General features: G+C 39.1%; 1 protein-coding gene across 1 annotated transcript; it reads left to right on the plus strand.

Annotated features, from left to right (window-relative positions):
* Positions 1 to 9,871: 9,871 nt before the first annotated feature.
* LOC106496779 (programmed cell death 1 ligand 2) lies at positions 9,872 to 17,530 on the plus strand. The gene is made up of 5 exons (XM_067315955.1): positions 9,872 to 9,926; positions 11,824 to 12,186; positions 13,234 to 13,518; positions 14,141 to 14,281; positions 17,418 to 17,530. Exons 1-5 carry the CDS (start codon positions 9,872 to 9,874, stop codon positions 17,498 to 17,500), a joined length of 927 nt encoding a protein of 308 aa, XP_067172056.1. The 3' UTR covers positions 17,501 to 17,530.
* The last annotated feature ends 224 nt before the right edge of the window (positions 17,531 to 17,754 follow it).

Raw genomic sequence — 17,754 nt, forward strand, 5'->3', positions numbered from 1 at the left:
CAACCAGAAATCATGGGGATAAAGCCACAACTATCACTTGTCTTGGCCTGGAGCAGACTTCCAGGTGATGCAGAACTATCTGGAGACAAAAGAGCATGTGTGTCCCACATACAGCACCAACACATCTGAGAAAACCTTGGGAAAGAGACCACTGTATCCTGCTCTGTGTCTGTCACTCATGGGCAGCATGGGCTTGCAGCGTGCGAACCTCCTCTGCAGCCACCAGAACCTCCCAACCTGTCGAGGTGGCTGTTGTCTCCTCAACCCTGAAGCGAGTTACAGCACAGCCATGAGGTTCTGGGGATGCTGGCCCCCAAATAACCGTTTTGCCGTGCACAGTGGGAGTCATAAGATTCTCCCCTGTCTCAACAAACAAAAGGTGCACGCAGCACAGATCTTTATGATCTGGCAGTCCTCGCTTGTTTGCTTTGTGATCCACTTTGGTTTTTTTTTTCAGTTTTCTTCAACTCAGTTGCAAGGAGGAAAGCATGGCATATCAACACAGGTGTAAATCAGGTCACAATTACGAGTAAGTTCCATCCAGCTCACAGGTCTCATCTGCATTATCTCCATCAAATGCAGCCTGCTGATGATTTTTTTTCAATGCAAGAAGCTTACTTCACCTTCAGCAATTGTGTGCTCAACACAGAAATTACGACAGCTCTGCAATCCTAGCCAAGGACGGACACGTTCTCCTCCTGTCTCTGCTCTCTAGCTAGCAAGGTAGAACAGCACACTGTTCTTTCAGACCCAGACCCAGCAACGCCCTTCTTCGGTACCATTGCCTCCTGATGTGGCGAAGACAGCAGGGATGGCAAAAAGCAGCTCAAAGAAGCTCACCATGCATGAGAACTGTCTTCCATCAATCCACAGAAGGTTTAGGCAAAGGGTAGGCAAAATACAAAGCTATTTGGGACACCAGGCAGCATGCCAAAGGAGCACAGTGTGAGCTCACCAGTGACTGTTTGCAATTACACATGTATTGAAACAGCGACCAAATTTGTTCTGCTTGGTGAACTGACTGGGCACAGATTCTGTATAGCTGCTTGTTAAACTGTATCATCTTCTAAGTGTTTTCCCTGTTCAGGGAATATAAATGAGTATGAGAGTGAGTGCAGAATAAGTAACGTTCTTTTTGGAAGAGCAGTTAACTCCTTTGTCTGACATCATAATGTCATTTATTTTCACTCTAATAAGTCTGCTTTATCTATGAATACTGTGCAGAGAAGAAGGCAGAATTCAGGCGTTAAAAAAAATTCTGATTTACATCTGGTATTATTCCATCAAGAACAGTCTCTTTCATGAGTTTAGACAAAAGCATTTAATCCATATAGTAGTGAGAATGTACATATTTTCACTACTTCTCGCTCTAGCATTTCTGCTGGCTTTGGAAGCAATTTTCTAAAATCCTTTCCACCTGTAAAATACCTTCTCAAAACTGTCATTATGACACAGCTCTGTATTTAAGGAGCTGAAAGGTACTGATTAAACGAAGTTTCTTACTCAGCCCTGATAGCTGAATTAAAGAATAGTTCTGATCCATGATAAAAACTGCCTAGTCAGAACTAAAATCCAGTTACAAAAAATATTCCTAGTTCCGTTTCTCAAAATATTGAAGCAAGCCTTTTATGTAATCAGGTTAATGTCTTGATACTATAAAAATTAATGTGAGAAAGCAGGGTCTGCATTTAGGTGTTAAATGCTAGCAGTGCTATAGTCTGGGTGATAGGAAGAGGAACAGAACACTCATTTGTTTCCCCAGTTGTACAGACCACTGAAAATTAGAAAAACACATGACTGCTTGCATTAAAAAATAAGGGAAAAACAGTGATTAGAAGGGAGTCTTTCTGCAAACATGACTTGAAAATAATAGTTGGTAATAATAATGATGTGGTCATAAATTAAAAGATAAAGTGATGAACTGCAGTATAGAGGTAAACAGTACCTAGTAACAATAAAATGCACGGAGACACCCAGTGAGTTAGGTGATGTGGTTTAAAAGAGTCATAGAATAAATTATGTTGGAATGGACCTCTGGAGAACATCTAGTCTAATCCCCCCCCAGTCAAAGCAGGACCAGCTTAGATCAAATTGCTCAGGATTTGTCTTGGCAAGTTTTGAATATTTGCAAGGACAGAGGTTCCACAGCCTCTCTGGGCACCAGTGTATTATTACCCTCATTGTGATTTTTTTTATATGGATATAAATGAACATGGACAGGAAACGTATTATGCAAATTTTAAGCAATCCTTAGAAGAAGTTCTGTAAGGTTAATATGAAGAGAATTAAAAAAAAAAAACTTGATAGTTTCATAAATGCAGAATGGTCCTAGTAAATGCAAGATATTCAGACTCCAAGGCTGTACACTGCCCCAAGTGGATATAAATCCAGAAAACTTTACAGGTGTAATCAAAAGCAGGATCCGAGCATATAAACTCTGCCAGATGCTCTGAATAAACTTGTTTGGATGCATGTTCTCAGCAATACAAAGCATTGAACTCAGAGTACTTTCAGTATCAAAATGAAACTGGAACTGCTCATAAATTCCTAAGAAACGTGGTGGTTTCCTTTTAAAACAGTCACTTATTTTGAAGGGACACACATAAAGCTGAATATCAGCCTGAGGGCTGCGTTATCGGTGCATGTTTTAAACTGACTGTGAGAAGTGGACTGTTGCTGCTGTCATGCAATATAATAGAGCTACTTTGTCTGTAAAACCTGGGAAATCTTAGCTGTTATATTAACCTGATTCTTCGAATGGTTGCATAAAGATCTGACGTGAGTACAATGCTGCTAAAATGCAAAACTGTTTTTACTGTATTTCTTGGCTGGTGGATTACTGATTTTTTTCTATATTCTTAGGAACTGTTTAAATGAAGTTTGTTTTCAAGTGATTTTCAGGGAGTGGACTCTGATTCTGAATGAGGGATGGAGTAAGTCCCAGGTCCTAAAACACAGGTCCAGATAACTTCAAAGCCTGGAGAAGAAAGAATTTTATGTGCTGAACTTATGAGTCTTCCAACTCCGTCTTTCATCTGTCATAGGTGAAGGAGGAACAGTGGTGCTGGGGAGCCTCTACAGCTAAAGATTTGGAATATTGTTGTTTGTAAATCTTTTATTTATTTCAGGGAAAAGTTGAAAAAAAAAAAACCTCTATATTTGTTTATTTATATCTATATATCTCTGCTTATTTTCTCTTGCTTCTTATTAACCCCTTACCACTGCAGGCTTGTTTTGATTTTACAGCATTTCTGGGGAATTTCACCTTTTGCCTTCCCAGGAAAAGCACTGACTAGGAAGAAAAGAATTTTTTGTGCTTCTCTGAAAAGTCTTTCTTTCAGTAGAAGTTGGAGATATAAAAAGAGGATCACAGCATGTCACTCAGAAGTATTAGCCTGTGTTATTCAGTGCTGCTGCTAACAACGGAAAGGCAGGTATTTGCCATGTATGGCAAAAATTATTTTATTTGAAGTTATATTATTGCATTTAAATTGCCATAGTTGAAGCTGAACAAAGAAGTGACAGTGAAATATAACAGGTGACAGATAAACAATGCAGGGTTGGTAAAAATTAATCACAAAGGAAAATAGAGAGGGAAGTGAGAAACGGCGTCTTCTCACCTGAAAGCTGAAGTGCGATGAAGAGCAGATTAAAATAACGCAAATAAGCTGTCACAGATGTTGTGAGCATCAGATGTTAAGCAATGGACCCAGCAAGGGACTGAGTGCGCAGCGAGGCAGACTGCAAGTGCCTGCATATGGGTGTAAGGAGCAGAGAAGGCAAGAGCAGGTGAGAGGGTGTGTGGATGAGGTGGAATAAAGCGAATGATGGCAGAAAGTGTGTCCGCAGGACGTACTGGGACAGGCCTGTGAAACAGACTGCTGAACAAATGTTAGTTTTCACTGTATGCATAGCTAATTTTTTTATGAAATACCTGAGAAGGAAACAAAGTACCTTCTTTCCATTGGCAAGATATAGTACAGACGTAGATGTATATAAGGATACTAGTACGGATTTTTTGTTTTGGTTTTTTTTTGGTCTGGGGTTTGTACTGTTGGTTTTTTTTCACTGGATCCTTGACTGAATGTGAAATCAGTTTAGTCATTTCATGAGAAGGTTGATAGGGCTGTGAAGGTTGGAAGGAAGCTTTGGGGGCCTGTGGGTGCACAAAAGGGAAAGGAGTTTCAATAACAAACAAAGACAAAGCAGACAGTGATTGAGACCCCATAATCTTAGGCAGGGTACCTATGCAAGTAAGCAGGTAGTCCTTTTCCCAATGAAATAAACGTACAGCTTTGTTCCTCACGGCTACCTCAGAACGAACTACCTTTGACATGTGAAGCAGTACAAGCCCATTAACCTGGTATTCCTCTGATGTTTCCTTCTCAGCCGAACTGGTCCAGAGAGGAATGCCGTGTTACCATAGCTTGATTACTTCTGATTTTCAGATGAGTTTGTCTCTCTTGGCTATTTCTAGAGGGAATTACACTGTGCTTTGTGCAGACATACCCTTGCTGTACCAAAATTCAAAAGATGTGAGATGGAATAGGAAAAGACAAGCCAAAGTGAATTCTCTAAGGTTACAGAGTATGCTGGTGGCAGAGCAAAAATACAGAACATAAGAATGAATAAATCAGTAGCAAGATTGCTATTTCAAATCTAGAGCAAGGTCCACGAGATCAGGATTTCTCCCCAATCTTTCAGATTGCTTGCAACATCTTATTTGCTAAACCGCATTTCACTGTGTGTGTGAAGGTAGACACAGACCATGCGGCCTACCTCCTGCTACCTCCTGCTGCCACCTGATGATATTACTCTCCTGCTGTTCCCAGCTGTGGACTGGAACAACCCATCCCCTGCTTACTTCCAGGAACTTCGTAAGAAGGCCTGTGTTATGTTGTGTAACACTGAGTGTTGTCACATCATAAACGCTATAAAGGTGCTATGTTGCTCTGTAGGCAAATATCTGTTTACAATATCTACTTAACTCTAAAAGTACCAGGTACTTTTTCTTTAGTCCTTTAGCCTTTCAGACTGAAGTCCGAGGAATTATTCTCAACTTGAATGTAGTCTTGACTTCTGTTTTAAACTTTGTAAAGAGCTGGTGTGCCTGAAAGTTTGTTTAGTTTTTCCAACAGTTTTGATTATTCTAGTGGAAGTTATGCCCTCTATTTACAAAACTCACCTCGCTTGAACTGCAAAGCATCATTAAGTAAATGCTAAATGTGTTTTGTGCTCTTAGTCATTCATTGTCTGGAATCCAAACATTTCAATGGGTCGAACAGTGTATTTAGGGAAGGATTATGCATGATTTGTTAGACTGTAAGGTCTCTGAATCAGTGGCTGTGTCTCGGGTTGTGTTTGTTTAGTGGATGGTGTAATGAAGACTCTGTCCTGCCCTGTTCTGTTTCGTTGTGTTGGCAACAATCATATTAAGGCTACTAAAGGCATCCTCATACTAGGGTGCTGTTATCTTTCAGACACAATGATGAAAGGAATGTTCACATGATTCAGACGGGGGTTTCAATATTTTTTACTAAGGAGTTGATTACAAAATACGCTGTAATTTGTTTGGGATCTTTACAGTTAGGTTCTGGTTTAGGAAGCTGTTAATCATTGCTGTGCTAAGACTCACACACGGGAGTGAGGACTTGCACAAACAGGCCCTGAAATCTGAAGATGCCATTACAGATAAACTATGCTATTTCTAGAACCAACCCAAAGCAAGATTTTTGACAAGAATGTTAGCTAGGAAGTCTGCTACATGTTGATAGGGAGGACGTTACAGACCAGAGGCAAAATTATTTCCTCAGATGTGTATATCTCCAAGAACAGAATTTAGTGACCTGCCTAACATCTTCTCCATCACAATACATAAGAGATGCTTATTTTTTTTCTCTAATTCATTATGTTGGCTTACTTACTGCACTAGCATATTATTTTTTATAAAACAGTTTTGCAGTCTGTTGCCACATTTTTGTTTTGCATTGTATTGTCTAATTCAGGGTTGGATTCTGGCCAGCCAGAGGGCAATATTTCCGTGAGAGGAGCCATATAGGAACCAAACATCTTACATACCTAGGAGAGGGATACAAAGGGCCTTGTCCCACTGGCTAGCTGGATTCAGGCAACATGTATAATCCTCTGCAAAGATGATGGTGGTATTGCTCCATTTAAGAAACATGGGAACTCCACAGGATTCAGGATTACATCCTGACTTAAGTGCAACTTTAGGCAGCTACATCCGACACTACAATTCACAAAACTCCTTTGCTCAGCTGCTTTCTACCATGGAAACACCTTAAGTCTGAGGAGCATAAGCTTTTGACCTTTAAGTAGCCCAGTCACCTAGCATTTCCACTTCTGGGCCTCAGTCTTAACATTTCTGAGCAGATTGGTACCAACCTCACCCTTCAGTTCACTGGGACTCACAAGCTGGGTATTCCCCAAGGTATGATCCAGTAGGCATATGCATGCCAAATGGATCTATACAATGCACAGCTACTTTAAAGTAGCTGTTTGCTCAATAGCTCCATGTTTTAGGCTTGTAGAGTTTGATGCTCCTCCCCTTTACCACTATTTCTGCTTCCTAAGAGCATCCTCACATATACATCTCTATTAGGATAAGCATCTCTTTATTTCTGTCTGTAGAAATGAGTAAAGTATATATTTCGTGCTGAAAATTGAATAATATGTTGAAAACAATGTTGTAGCCTACGACATATAACTTGCGCAGTTTGAAATGGGAATGCTGAATCTAAAACTTCTGAGAGAACGAGAAATGTCTTTCTCAGTAGTTATGAAGACAATTTTGGGCAAATACTTGAGTTTCTACATTAAATGGTGCGTTACATTGACAAAAAATTACTTTTTTTTTTTGTGAAGATCAGTGTTATAATCTCTGTGGGTATGTCAGCTTTGGCTGGGACTAAAGACATCAAGGTGATCAGCCCAATCGAAAGGAGAGAAACTACACACAGTGTCCTTTTGGTCTAGTAGTGGAATTTTAGCAGTTGATTATCAGCACCCTCTAGGTTTCACTCAGCACTCACTAAGAAGATTTATCAGACTGTGTTTCTTTTGGGCCATGGAAAGTAAAGTCTGGGTTTCAACTTAGTACTTTCAGTAAAGTAAAAAAGCTTTATAAAAAGGGAAGATTATTTTCCTCCCATTTTCCATTCATGTAGTCACGCCTTTGTTTTCATTTTTCCCACTCAAATTTTTAGTCTTGGGCCTCACATCCTCATTGGAACTATTACAAATCATAAAAGACATGATGGTTTTTAGATGTGTGGTCCTATGACTTACATCACCTCAACTCTGTGCAGCTTCATTTTCACAATTACACAGCATTGTGTGAAAACTTGCTTTTTCTTCTGGAGTTGGTCTGGGAAATGCATTTATTGACAGGTTTCAAATTGCTGTTGAAAGGTCATGCTACTTCCCCATGTACTCAGATGTGGATTCCAATCCATAACTCAACTGCCAGGACCAGTAGATGCCGTTTCTACGGTGCAGGGTTTGTCATGCCCCTACGAAGTTGTAACACACAAATGATGAATGTGCTTTAGAAATGGCTTTTTGTTTAAATGAAACATGCTGTAGCCAACTGAAAGTAAGACAGTGCTGTGCACTAACTTGTTTAGATAGTAGGGCACAATGATCTCTGCAAGACAGGGCATGCCTATGTTCTACAAAAGGTAGGGAGAAAATGAGGCTTATTCTAGAATATAATGAATGGTTGATACTGCAAGCTCAGAAAAACACACCTTCCAGGAGCTGATGCAGATCTTACAGAAATTCCCTTATGATGCCTTACATAGCTATACTATTAAACTGCATGGGTAGATTACACTGAAGTAGAGCAATGGGTTGATGTCTCTTAGTGAGAAAATAGAGAATAAAGTAAGATGGCTTGTAATATAGATCTTTGCTGATCCTCACAAACACCCCATGACTCTGCTTCCAGTATCACAAATAAGAACATATTTCCTTATCTGGATTCTTCTACTAGTTTATGGTATGCATCATGCTCTTCTTACACTAACCCATCTGGTCTGGCAAGATTTGCTCTTATTTGATATTTAATAATTATGATTGTTATGGGGCTTAATTATGTATTCCCTTAATTTTGTTCTATCCTTTTACTCTTAGTAATATGTATATTTAAAAAATGTCACATCCTCTACCTTATACAAGATGCATACTCTAAGTTTTCCGTACACCCAGAAGTACAAAAAGAGAGCAGATTGACCTCAGATATCCCACAGTGAGGCCAAGCTAAGGCTCTAAATGTTTATGTGGAATATTTTTTCCTTCTTTATTCAGTTTTCTTTCCTTCTCTGTCCATCTGTCTGCACGTAGTAAGGTAATGTAGAGAAGTGAATAACAGAGCAGGAGACCGAGGATGGTGAATTTCTTTCTAATATTAAATGTGAAACACAATGGTGGCTACATAATGAAATGAAATTTAACCCAATTGTAAAGGCTGAAGAGGGTGTTTGTTTCTGCATCTGAGAAATAGATGATACTAATGCATGATATTGTTTATTAGCTCCTTTCTCATACAGATAAAATAATTAGGGTTTACCACACATTAGATAGTTTCATCTCAACCAAGCCTTCTGATAAAGGTAAGTAGTTTCCACTTGCATATAATAAACTGCTTACTGTAGTTTGCTCATCCACTTTTATGGATGAGAACAAAAAGTCGAGGACCGAATTTCCAGGATGAGTTCACTAATTGTGGCTGCTAACTGACAAAGCCTTGAGCCTGACTGTCTGAGGTGCTGAGAGCTCCAGGGCAGAAGCAATCAGAAACATGCAGCACCTGAGAAAATTAGAGATACAGTGCTTCAAGCTGAGCTGCAAATGAATGAGGAAGTAAAATCTGAAACCCTGTCCAGTAAGTCTAGCTCTAGGGAAGTCTAAAATTGTTCCTTCTCCTCTTTACTTCCTTATGCTTATTTCTAGATCTCTTTAACTTTTCAAATTATGTTACTGTATGCTGATGAAGTAATCTTTCCTTCTTATCTATCATCTCATTAGTTCTGTTATAAACTTCATCACTTTTTTGCAGTTATGTTCATCTGTATATGAAAGTACAAATAATAGTTTGATTGTTACTGTTACAGGAAGATACTCTAAAACTGGACTTTCTCCTTCCTGATACACTATTTAAGGGCTGTTTTTCTACTGTCAGTAATTCAAGGTACTTTGTACATGCCGGGTACTGCCACGCTGAAAGAACTAACATCACTCAGCACTAAAATCTAATCCACTCTGAAGTGGACTGCTAATTTAGTTGGCCCTGAGACTTCCAGTACCTTATGCTGAGTTCCAGGCATCTGCTGGCCTTGAGGTCAAAGAACTCAGATAGTAAGTATTTTCAAAAAGTATGCAGAACAGAGGTGAAATAAAATCAGGGTTAGTGACCTTGTAAAATAGATAAGGTGTTAGTGCAGGCGGTTTAAAAAGGTTGCTTGTACATGTTTATAAAGCTTTCCTGCATGAAAGAGGCCATTGTCAATTCTGTATATTATTCAGGGGTACAGTTTAAATGAGAGGCTGTATAAACTCTGTCCTGGTAAATCACTCCCTACTGTCTGGAAACTACAGATCTTGAAAGCCTTAAGGGTAAAGTTGTAGAAGTACTTCTTCTCTTCTTTCAGTGCTGCAGCTCAGCACTTCATATTCCACATGTATGCATGGGTTGTTTTAATCTGGATTTCCATTGTTTCTAGTGAAAATATAAATGCTTCTATTTTTTGCTGATTTTTAGCTGTGATAGATTTTGAAGAGTAGGGTAGCTTTTGGTAGTTGTTGAAAGTTAAGTTGCAATTCTGCCTTTGTTTCAGATTCACCTGAGAAAATGTTTGGAATCGTGACAGTCCTGTTGCTGGAAATGCAGCTCTGTGCGGTTTCAGGTGAGAGGGATTGCTGTTCTGTCTCATCGGTGGGGTCAGTATAACGATACCACGACACCCTCAGCGCATGTGTTTCAGCACCTTCAGCGGTACTTCCACGAATAGCTAGTAGCATCTGAAGCCTCTGCTCCACGATGTCTTACATCAGGTGTTTTGTATTAATCAAGCAGAGGACAGATGTCCACCACTTTCCCAAACCTGGCTTCTTTAAAACATAGCATATTGATGGAGGAGGTGTCCACAATTATCAAGCATAGCTGTGAAAGGCAGTGTGACCCAGACAATGTAAGCCTGTTGAAATTTAGGACAACCTTGGTGCTAGATGCACTGAGGTATGCACTGAGCTACAACCCCATGCGTCCCTTGTCTATCCCCATAGCTTGGCCAAAATTCAGAAGAGGGCCACTGGGGAAGAAAAATAGGAGAGGAGTGCTGCAAGCGTTGCAGACTTCCAGCTTACAACACAGGGAATTGCAAGAGGCAAGCTGCAGATTCCCAGCCCGAAGCCTGCTGTCCCTGATGAGGAGCTAGCGCCTGCTCTGTCCCCTAGGCCATCTGCGAAGGAGGGCAGGACCCGGGGAGGGTCAGACACAGGGGGGTCCCGTTGGATGGCTGCTCTGGCCGCATGCTCCCTGCCTCCGGCACGCTGCCGGGACCCCATGCTTCGCCGTGGTTGCAGGGGGTCTGACAACAGACTCAGGAGGCTGCCAGGACCCTGTTAGTCTGCTGATGGAGAGCTCCTCAGCGGGAGGTGATTCAGGGTGATTATAACAGGCAAAACACATCCCACACTAATGTTGTTAGGGATAAACCTTCCCCTTTATTTTTGGCAAATATCTAGTGGCAGACATAACATTCAGCGGTGTATATTTCTCATTTAACTTATTTCAAGTTAGTGCAGCTTAGCTCACACTTTCTGTGTAGGTAAACATCACAAATAATAAATATAAAAGGGAACAGCTTGGCACATTTGCATTTTTTTTCTCTACCACTAGAGTCATATTAAAGTGAAGAAACAAACACTGAATTGAAGCTTTCCCTGTCAGTATTTTACAAATAAGCAAAATAAAAGTGGAAGATGCATAAATGGTTGTAAGAACTTCTCTTCTGAGTGTCACCATCAATATTTGCAAGTACTTCTGAATTAAATCTGCCAATATATGATACGTACAGTATTAAAAGTAATAAGAACATATGCTGAATTTTGTATCAAAAATAACTTTCAGGTATCAAGTACAATTTAAAATGGTAAACTATCCATAACAATAAGAATTTCAGATTTGGTGAATGAGTAAGCAGATGATTTTGACATACTTTCTCAAATAGCATTACGTATAGCTGAGAAGATTCATGAGACTAGATGATATTCATGTGTTCCCAAACTTGTGGAAGACTCATAATTGCTACACAGCAATTCCTCCAAGTTACTGTAATCACATGTTTTCCTGTTATTCACAGTGCATCTCTATTGATTTCACAGTAGTTGCACTGGATTTTCATTTATTAAAGAACAATAAAGTCAAGCTTACTATTGCCATAATTAATTGCTGCTTTTATGAGAATTGCAGGACATATAAGGAACAATTATAATTTTAGAAAAGTATCCACTGTGTAACAACTGATTCAGCCATAAGTTATTTCTAATATGTGAAAAAACTTTTTAATAGCTTGTTTTGTCCTTATCTTTCAAACTCTGAAATCAGTACAGAATAAAGGTGATTTGCTATATGGATACTACTGACATAGTAAAAATGTGTGAATAAAAAGAAAAAATACTTGAAACTTATAGTCAATCCAGTAACTATGAGTTTGACTATATAACACTTTTCACCTAAGTTGAAAGGAAAATGCAACATATTTTAGTACAACAAAAACTTATCTTCTCTTCCTACCTTAGCTTTATTTACAGTTGAAGTTCCTCAACAGCTATACGTTGTGGCGTATGGGAGCAATGTGACCATGGAGTGCAGATTCCCAGTGAATGGCTCGTTGAACCTTGAACTCTTAAGCGTTGTCTGGGAGCAGAAAAGGCAAGGTCAGCCAAAATCGAAAGAGGTTTACACACTTCGCAATGGGAAGGCATTCCCTTCATCCCAGCATGATGATTATATAGGAAGAGCTGCACTGTTACCCAATGAATTGAAAATGGGGCGAGCTATGCTTCAAATCACCAGCGTAAAGATCACGGACGCAGGATCGTACCTCTGTCTCATTGAATACCAGGGAGCTGACTACAAGTACATTACTTTGGAAGTAAAAGGTCAGTGTCTGAATGGAATATAAAAAGTCTCTACTAGTTTCCTACAGATTTGTAGGAATTTTTTATTAACTTTTTTCTCACCAAGCCCCTGTGCTCAGCCCCGCGGTGTACCAAAGCAGCTGTTTTGGTGCGGGGTAGTCTTGAACTGAAGTTCAATGCCAGCTGAGCTTCTCCAGGGGTTGCCTGTGGCAGAGAGGGAGAGCAGCTGCTTTCTCTCTCCATCCTTCACCCTTCTCCTGTGCCCCCTCCCCTGTTGTGCCAGCTCTGGCACAGCTTTCTTGGAGCTGCTTTAATTCACTCATGAGCCCTGTTGTAACTACCCAAGTGGCTGGGAATTCCCTTAGCCATAGCACCTCTGGGGGCAAGGACATGTGATTTTCTGGGTTTGTCAAAGCCAGCCAGGCATTACTCATAAATGACTGTAGGACTGAATATCCTGGTAGACCAATCCTTTGAAAGGCTTGTGGTGTTTCCTATAATTGCAGTATGTCACTGTGATGCAAGGGAGCAGCTTTTCCCCTTCAGGAGTTTAAATAAAGAGTTTTGTCAAAGGCAAAAATGGATACAGCCATTTTTAAGGCCAACCTTGGTTCTTCTGAACTGTCTTTACAGAAATTCTAAGGTCATTCTAATCTAGTATGACAAAAAACATCACACTTCTTTATAACCTACGGTGGCACAAACATTAAAAGTACCCTTTCTCTTGAGGTGGCCTGAATTATTTCTATTGTACTACAGCTATTATTTTATATATTCAAAAAGTGAAAATAAAACCCCAGAAGGCTTCACTGGCACCTATACTGATAAATTGCATATTTAATGTCAAGCACTGCCTTGTAAACAGTGTAGTGGAAGAAGTTCAGTGGCAGTTGGCCTGAGAAGGATTGAGATTAGAATATTGAATTGTGCTACAAAACGTCCTTCATCATTGCAAATGAGGAGCGTCTCAGATACACATAATATGACAATAAGGGGAAGGAGGGAAAGGGAAGAGGGAAAATGACTGTGATTGCATAAAATAATTTAACTCAACCTGTTCTTACACAGCATCCTACCAGAGAATAAACACACAAATAATGAGAAAATCAGATGAAGACCAGTTTGTTTCTATGTGCCAGTCAGAAGGCTTTCCTCTGGCAGAGGTATTCTGGCAAAATGAGAAGAAATTTAATCTCAGTGAATCTGCAAATACCACCTATACCTTGACTGCAGACGGCCTGTACAACGTAACCAGTGTCCTGACGTTCAAACCAAACATGAGTGAGATCTACAGCTGCATATTCTGGAATAAAGAACTGAATGAAAAAACATCAGCTCACATTTCCACTTTAGGTCCATATCTCACCTTGAACTTGTACAAGAGGGGCTTCCCAAACGCATGTATGAGAGAGAGAGAGAAAGACAGAGAGAGAGAGGAAATGATTATGTGCTTTTATACAATACATGGTGTCCTATAACCCATCACCAGTATTCAGTTCTAGAAACCAGTGTAATACTTATGCTCTGAAAAAGAAACAAGTCAGGACTATTTATGCCTTTAGATAGGCATAGCTTGAACCCTAACAAGCCAGTCTCTGTCATCTTTCTGCATATTTTGATTCTAGGGTAGCTCCCATTATTTGGTTGCCAGTATGGTGGAGGTTTTTCAGTCTTCCCTGACCTAGACTTCTAATTCTTCAGTTCTTCAAATGGGACACAGAGAAACTGCAGTAGTAGTCATTCAAATGCCATTAAGTATGGGAGACTTGACTCACTTATTGTAAAGCTTCCTATAGTAATATCACAGGATAAAGCATCCATAAAGTGAGTGTAAAACACTACATTGATAAATTTTAAGAACCTTTTGTCCTGTCAAAGCAAGACCTTGGAGAATCAGAACTGATAACTTTATAAACTATGCCTGTTTTGAGTTTTAAATTTACTTTCTTTTGTCTGCTTTTCCTGATTTTGACAGCTGTAATGAGTACACGGTATAATGGACAAAAATCACTGATCTTATTTATCATCCCCACATGTGTGATGGTAGCTGTTCTTCTCTCTGCATTAATAATCTTTCAAAAGAGAAAATCATTCAAGAACTGCAATGCCAAAAAAGGTACATTTTTAGTTCAGCTAGTAGATCTTCTCTCTTGTTCCTTATTTTTCCTATGAATGACCTTTTGGCAGTTTTAGTACCTCTAGACATGCATATTTGACTTTTGTCATGTTTGATTTCTAGAAGAACTCTGTTCTAAAATGAGATCTTGCTTCATTTGAGTTGGGCTTTATTTTCCCACCATGTTGCTTAGGTGAGACAAAGTTTATAGGAAGAAATTTTTTTTTATCTGACCAGCTACTCTTCTGTAAAAACAAAAACAGACAAGCTTTGGCTTGGGATTGTAAACACAAAGCTTGTCTATTTTTTCCAGCTTTACCAACTGATTTAGTAAAAGGCATTACCTCTCCCTGCAAACTTTGTTTCACTGTTATTGGCAAGTCATCATGGCTATAAAGACATGTGACTGCAACATATGACATAGAACTTCTATTTATGCTCTTCAGTAAGGCTGTCTAACTAACATTGTATGCTGTTGCACGTGCTATTTTGTATTGGACTATCATGCATCATGTTTGCTTTCTTGCTTTACTAGTGAAATAGTGGAAAAGTACTAATGCAAAGAGGCGATTACTCAAGTCTTTTCTTGCATACGAATAGACTCCAATAAACTCAGATGAATAATTATTCTCATCAACTGAGATTAAGAGACAAATCTTGCTATTAAGGACTTCAGTATTTGGTTCTAAAGTTGTAAAGAACAGAACTGGAGAGAAGTTCATTACTAACTCATACTAAATATACAAACTTAAAAAATTTAATTTAATCTAAAAACTTGTTGAATTATAGTGTTTCTTTCAAATTTAGAAATGCATATGTTAAATTTGTTTACATTTACTTTAACAGGCGGGAAAAGAAAACTTCACCCTAACCAGAAAGATGAGAACAGTAAGTCATAAAATGTTTATGCTCACAGCTTTTTCTTTGTTACAGGTAAAATCTGTATAAATTGATAGACAGCAACTATGGACAGCAATACTACATCAAAATAGACTCTAGTTTCACATTTAATTTTAAATTTTCTAAAAATACAGTATCAGTAATCTCTAAGTTCCAAAGGTAAAATTATGATTTTCTTACAGGCTGTGTTAAATTTATAAATGTTTGTCCCTTTCATTGAGATATAGGTAGCCTGCACATAGAACTCTGTAGACACTTCTGTATCCTGCACTGAAGCTGTAGTAGCCTCAGATGAGTAAGGTACAATCGAAAAGCTGGTTGTTTTGGAAGGTATAACATTTTTTGTAGTAATAACCTGGCATACTTCTGGCTCAGGCCCCTTGGGACCCTTGACCCACTGGGCCACTTCTCATCTTATGAGTATATGGGTATATGGCTTTCCTTGACATCCAAGAATTTGTACATTGCAAAGAAAAGGTAATGTCCAAAGATCTCAGGATGCTTATGACTGTCCTGTACAAAGAAACCTAAAAAAAAAAAAAAGAAAAAAGAGAGAGAGAGAGAAAAAAGAGAGAGAGAGAGATGCGAACACTCTTAAAACACCTACTTGTATAAATCACTTTTGCTGTCTGTAAGTAGAAGTCTGACAGATTAATGTATTGTCAGGAGAGAGCTTGTGGTCAGTGTTAGGTGCAGCTGTAGCGGGTTCAGCTGTAGTTCTTGGTATCCAAGCGGACCTTGGCAGAGTACCGGGGCCACTGAATCATTAGCGTAGCCCCAAGGTACTCAAGTAGCCTAAGGTGCTCCAGGAATGAATCAAAATGATTCCCTCCATCGAAATGCAAGGAGCAAAACTGCAGCAAAACTGTGATACAGCTGATGGAGTGGCCTGAAGAAACACCACAGGGCAGATGCTGGACACATTGACAACCTCAAGCTTTTCCAAGGTCAGGGTTTACTTGAAAAGCCACCATAGTTTCTCACTACAAAAACCACATCAGAAGTCACAAGTTTAAAAAATAACTTCCATAGGAGAAATGAAAATTAGGGATTGGACAGAGGGAGAAAGAATTCTTCATGGATTCTCACTTCATCTCAAATGGTATTGTTTGTGTCTTACTCCAGCTGTCCAATCCACTGACATCAATACATAACACATTAAAAACAGCACTTTCAGAAAAGCTCTTTCATCTTTCAAAAATCGGTACCTACTGCAGTCAAAAGCACTTTATTATTTTCCATGTGACAGTGTGAAACTTCCCTGGAATTATGCCGTGTGCAAATGAACTAAAGCTCAAGGCAAGCTGTGAGCTGGAGGATAGCTTTGGTGCATGTCCAGACATCATTCCAGTGCACCTTGTCTGCACACAGCGTGGCTTCCCTAGGCTTTTTGTCTTACTGCTGTAGAATTTTTTCTCTTCATAGGCCCTGGCCTCCTCTTTATACTCAGTGAAATGAAGAAATTAAGAGACATAGCTGCTTTTTGTGGTTTTGTTTTACTTCTTCATTTTAATGACCGAAAATCTTTGTGCAACATGCAGTAAGTCATATGACAAACTTTTATATTTCTCAGCATCATATATTTTTAAGAAACACTGGAAAGAACCTTTTTTCCATGATGAGCATGTAGTTAAAGCATAAAAGCCACAGATATTTTACCAGAGAGCACTGGAAATGACCCACATTGCCCTGGTTACAGGAACAAGGATTGTTCATCTTATCATTTTAAGTTACAGCTCAAGCTGTAACAGCACTGAAGATGTAGTACATTTTACCTCATTACTGAAGTCCCAGTTCTGTAAATGTTTCTACTGACACAGATTTTACTGACAAACATTCATGTGGATGCTATGTAACCAGATTTCAGTTTTGTTATTTTGTCTGTATAGCTGATAGTCAGTGATAGCTTTGACATAACAGAAAATTCAGGGTTTGGATCAGAGATAAGAAAGATGGATAGAGGGCAAACATGGATAATTCTTCCCTCTGAAATGATCATAACAGGATGTCTAGGTAATTAGAGGCTGCTTTAAGGGGCCTTTGTACTTCAGCATGGCACAGAAAAACTTGCATATAACGAAGACAGGGTTCTCACTGTTTATCACTTGATAGTTAAAATCAGGCTATTTATTTATTTGCTTAAATTATTGTAGATTTTTTTAAATAACAGTCTTTCTTTCTTTCTTTCTTTCTTTCTTTCTTTCTTTCTTTCTTTCTTTCTTTTTCTTTCTTTCAGGACATAATTGTAACTCTCAAACTCAGGCTTTATGCTTGTCAACTGTCAGAGTACCAGGAGATGGCAGGAACGTGAGTCTATGAAAACTCTTCATGTGACATGCTGTAGTTTGCACTTTTTGTCTCTACTTTTGAGGACTTCAGAGGAAATTTGCAGCACTTTAGCTTTGGAATGAACAATGAGCTCATGGGGATTTGTTGGCACTGCACCAAAGAAAAGCTGTGCCTTTTAAGATACAGTTACAGGGAATTATGCTGTCATTAAATGTGGTTTACCATGGTGAAGGGGTTATTTGAGTGCTTTTCATACACTTTATTTTTGGAGATACTGTTGCTCA

Source organism: Apteryx mantelli, chromosome Z (genome assembly GCF_036417845.1).
Source record: "Apteryx mantelli isolate bAptMan1 chromosome Z, bAptMan1.hap1, whole genome shotgun sequence".
Taxonomy (NCBI): Eukaryota; Metazoa; Chordata; class Aves; order Apterygiformes; family Apterygidae; genus Apteryx; species Apteryx mantelli.

Bases quoted from the DNA above. Each gene is read 5' to 3' on its own strand.
- LOC106496779 (XM_067315955.1), top strand. From the start codon at position 9,872: ATGTTTGGAATCGTGACAGTCCTGTTGCTGGAAATGCAGCTCTGTGCG. The intron at 9,927-11,823 runs GTGAGAGGGATT...TTCCTACCTTAG, and splicing joins GCAGCTCTGTGCGGTTTCAG to CTTTATTTACAGTTGAAGTT. The intron at 13,519-14,140 runs GTCCATATCTCA...TGATTTTGACAG, and splicing joins AGCTCACATTTCCACTTTAG to CTGTAATGAGTACACGGTAT.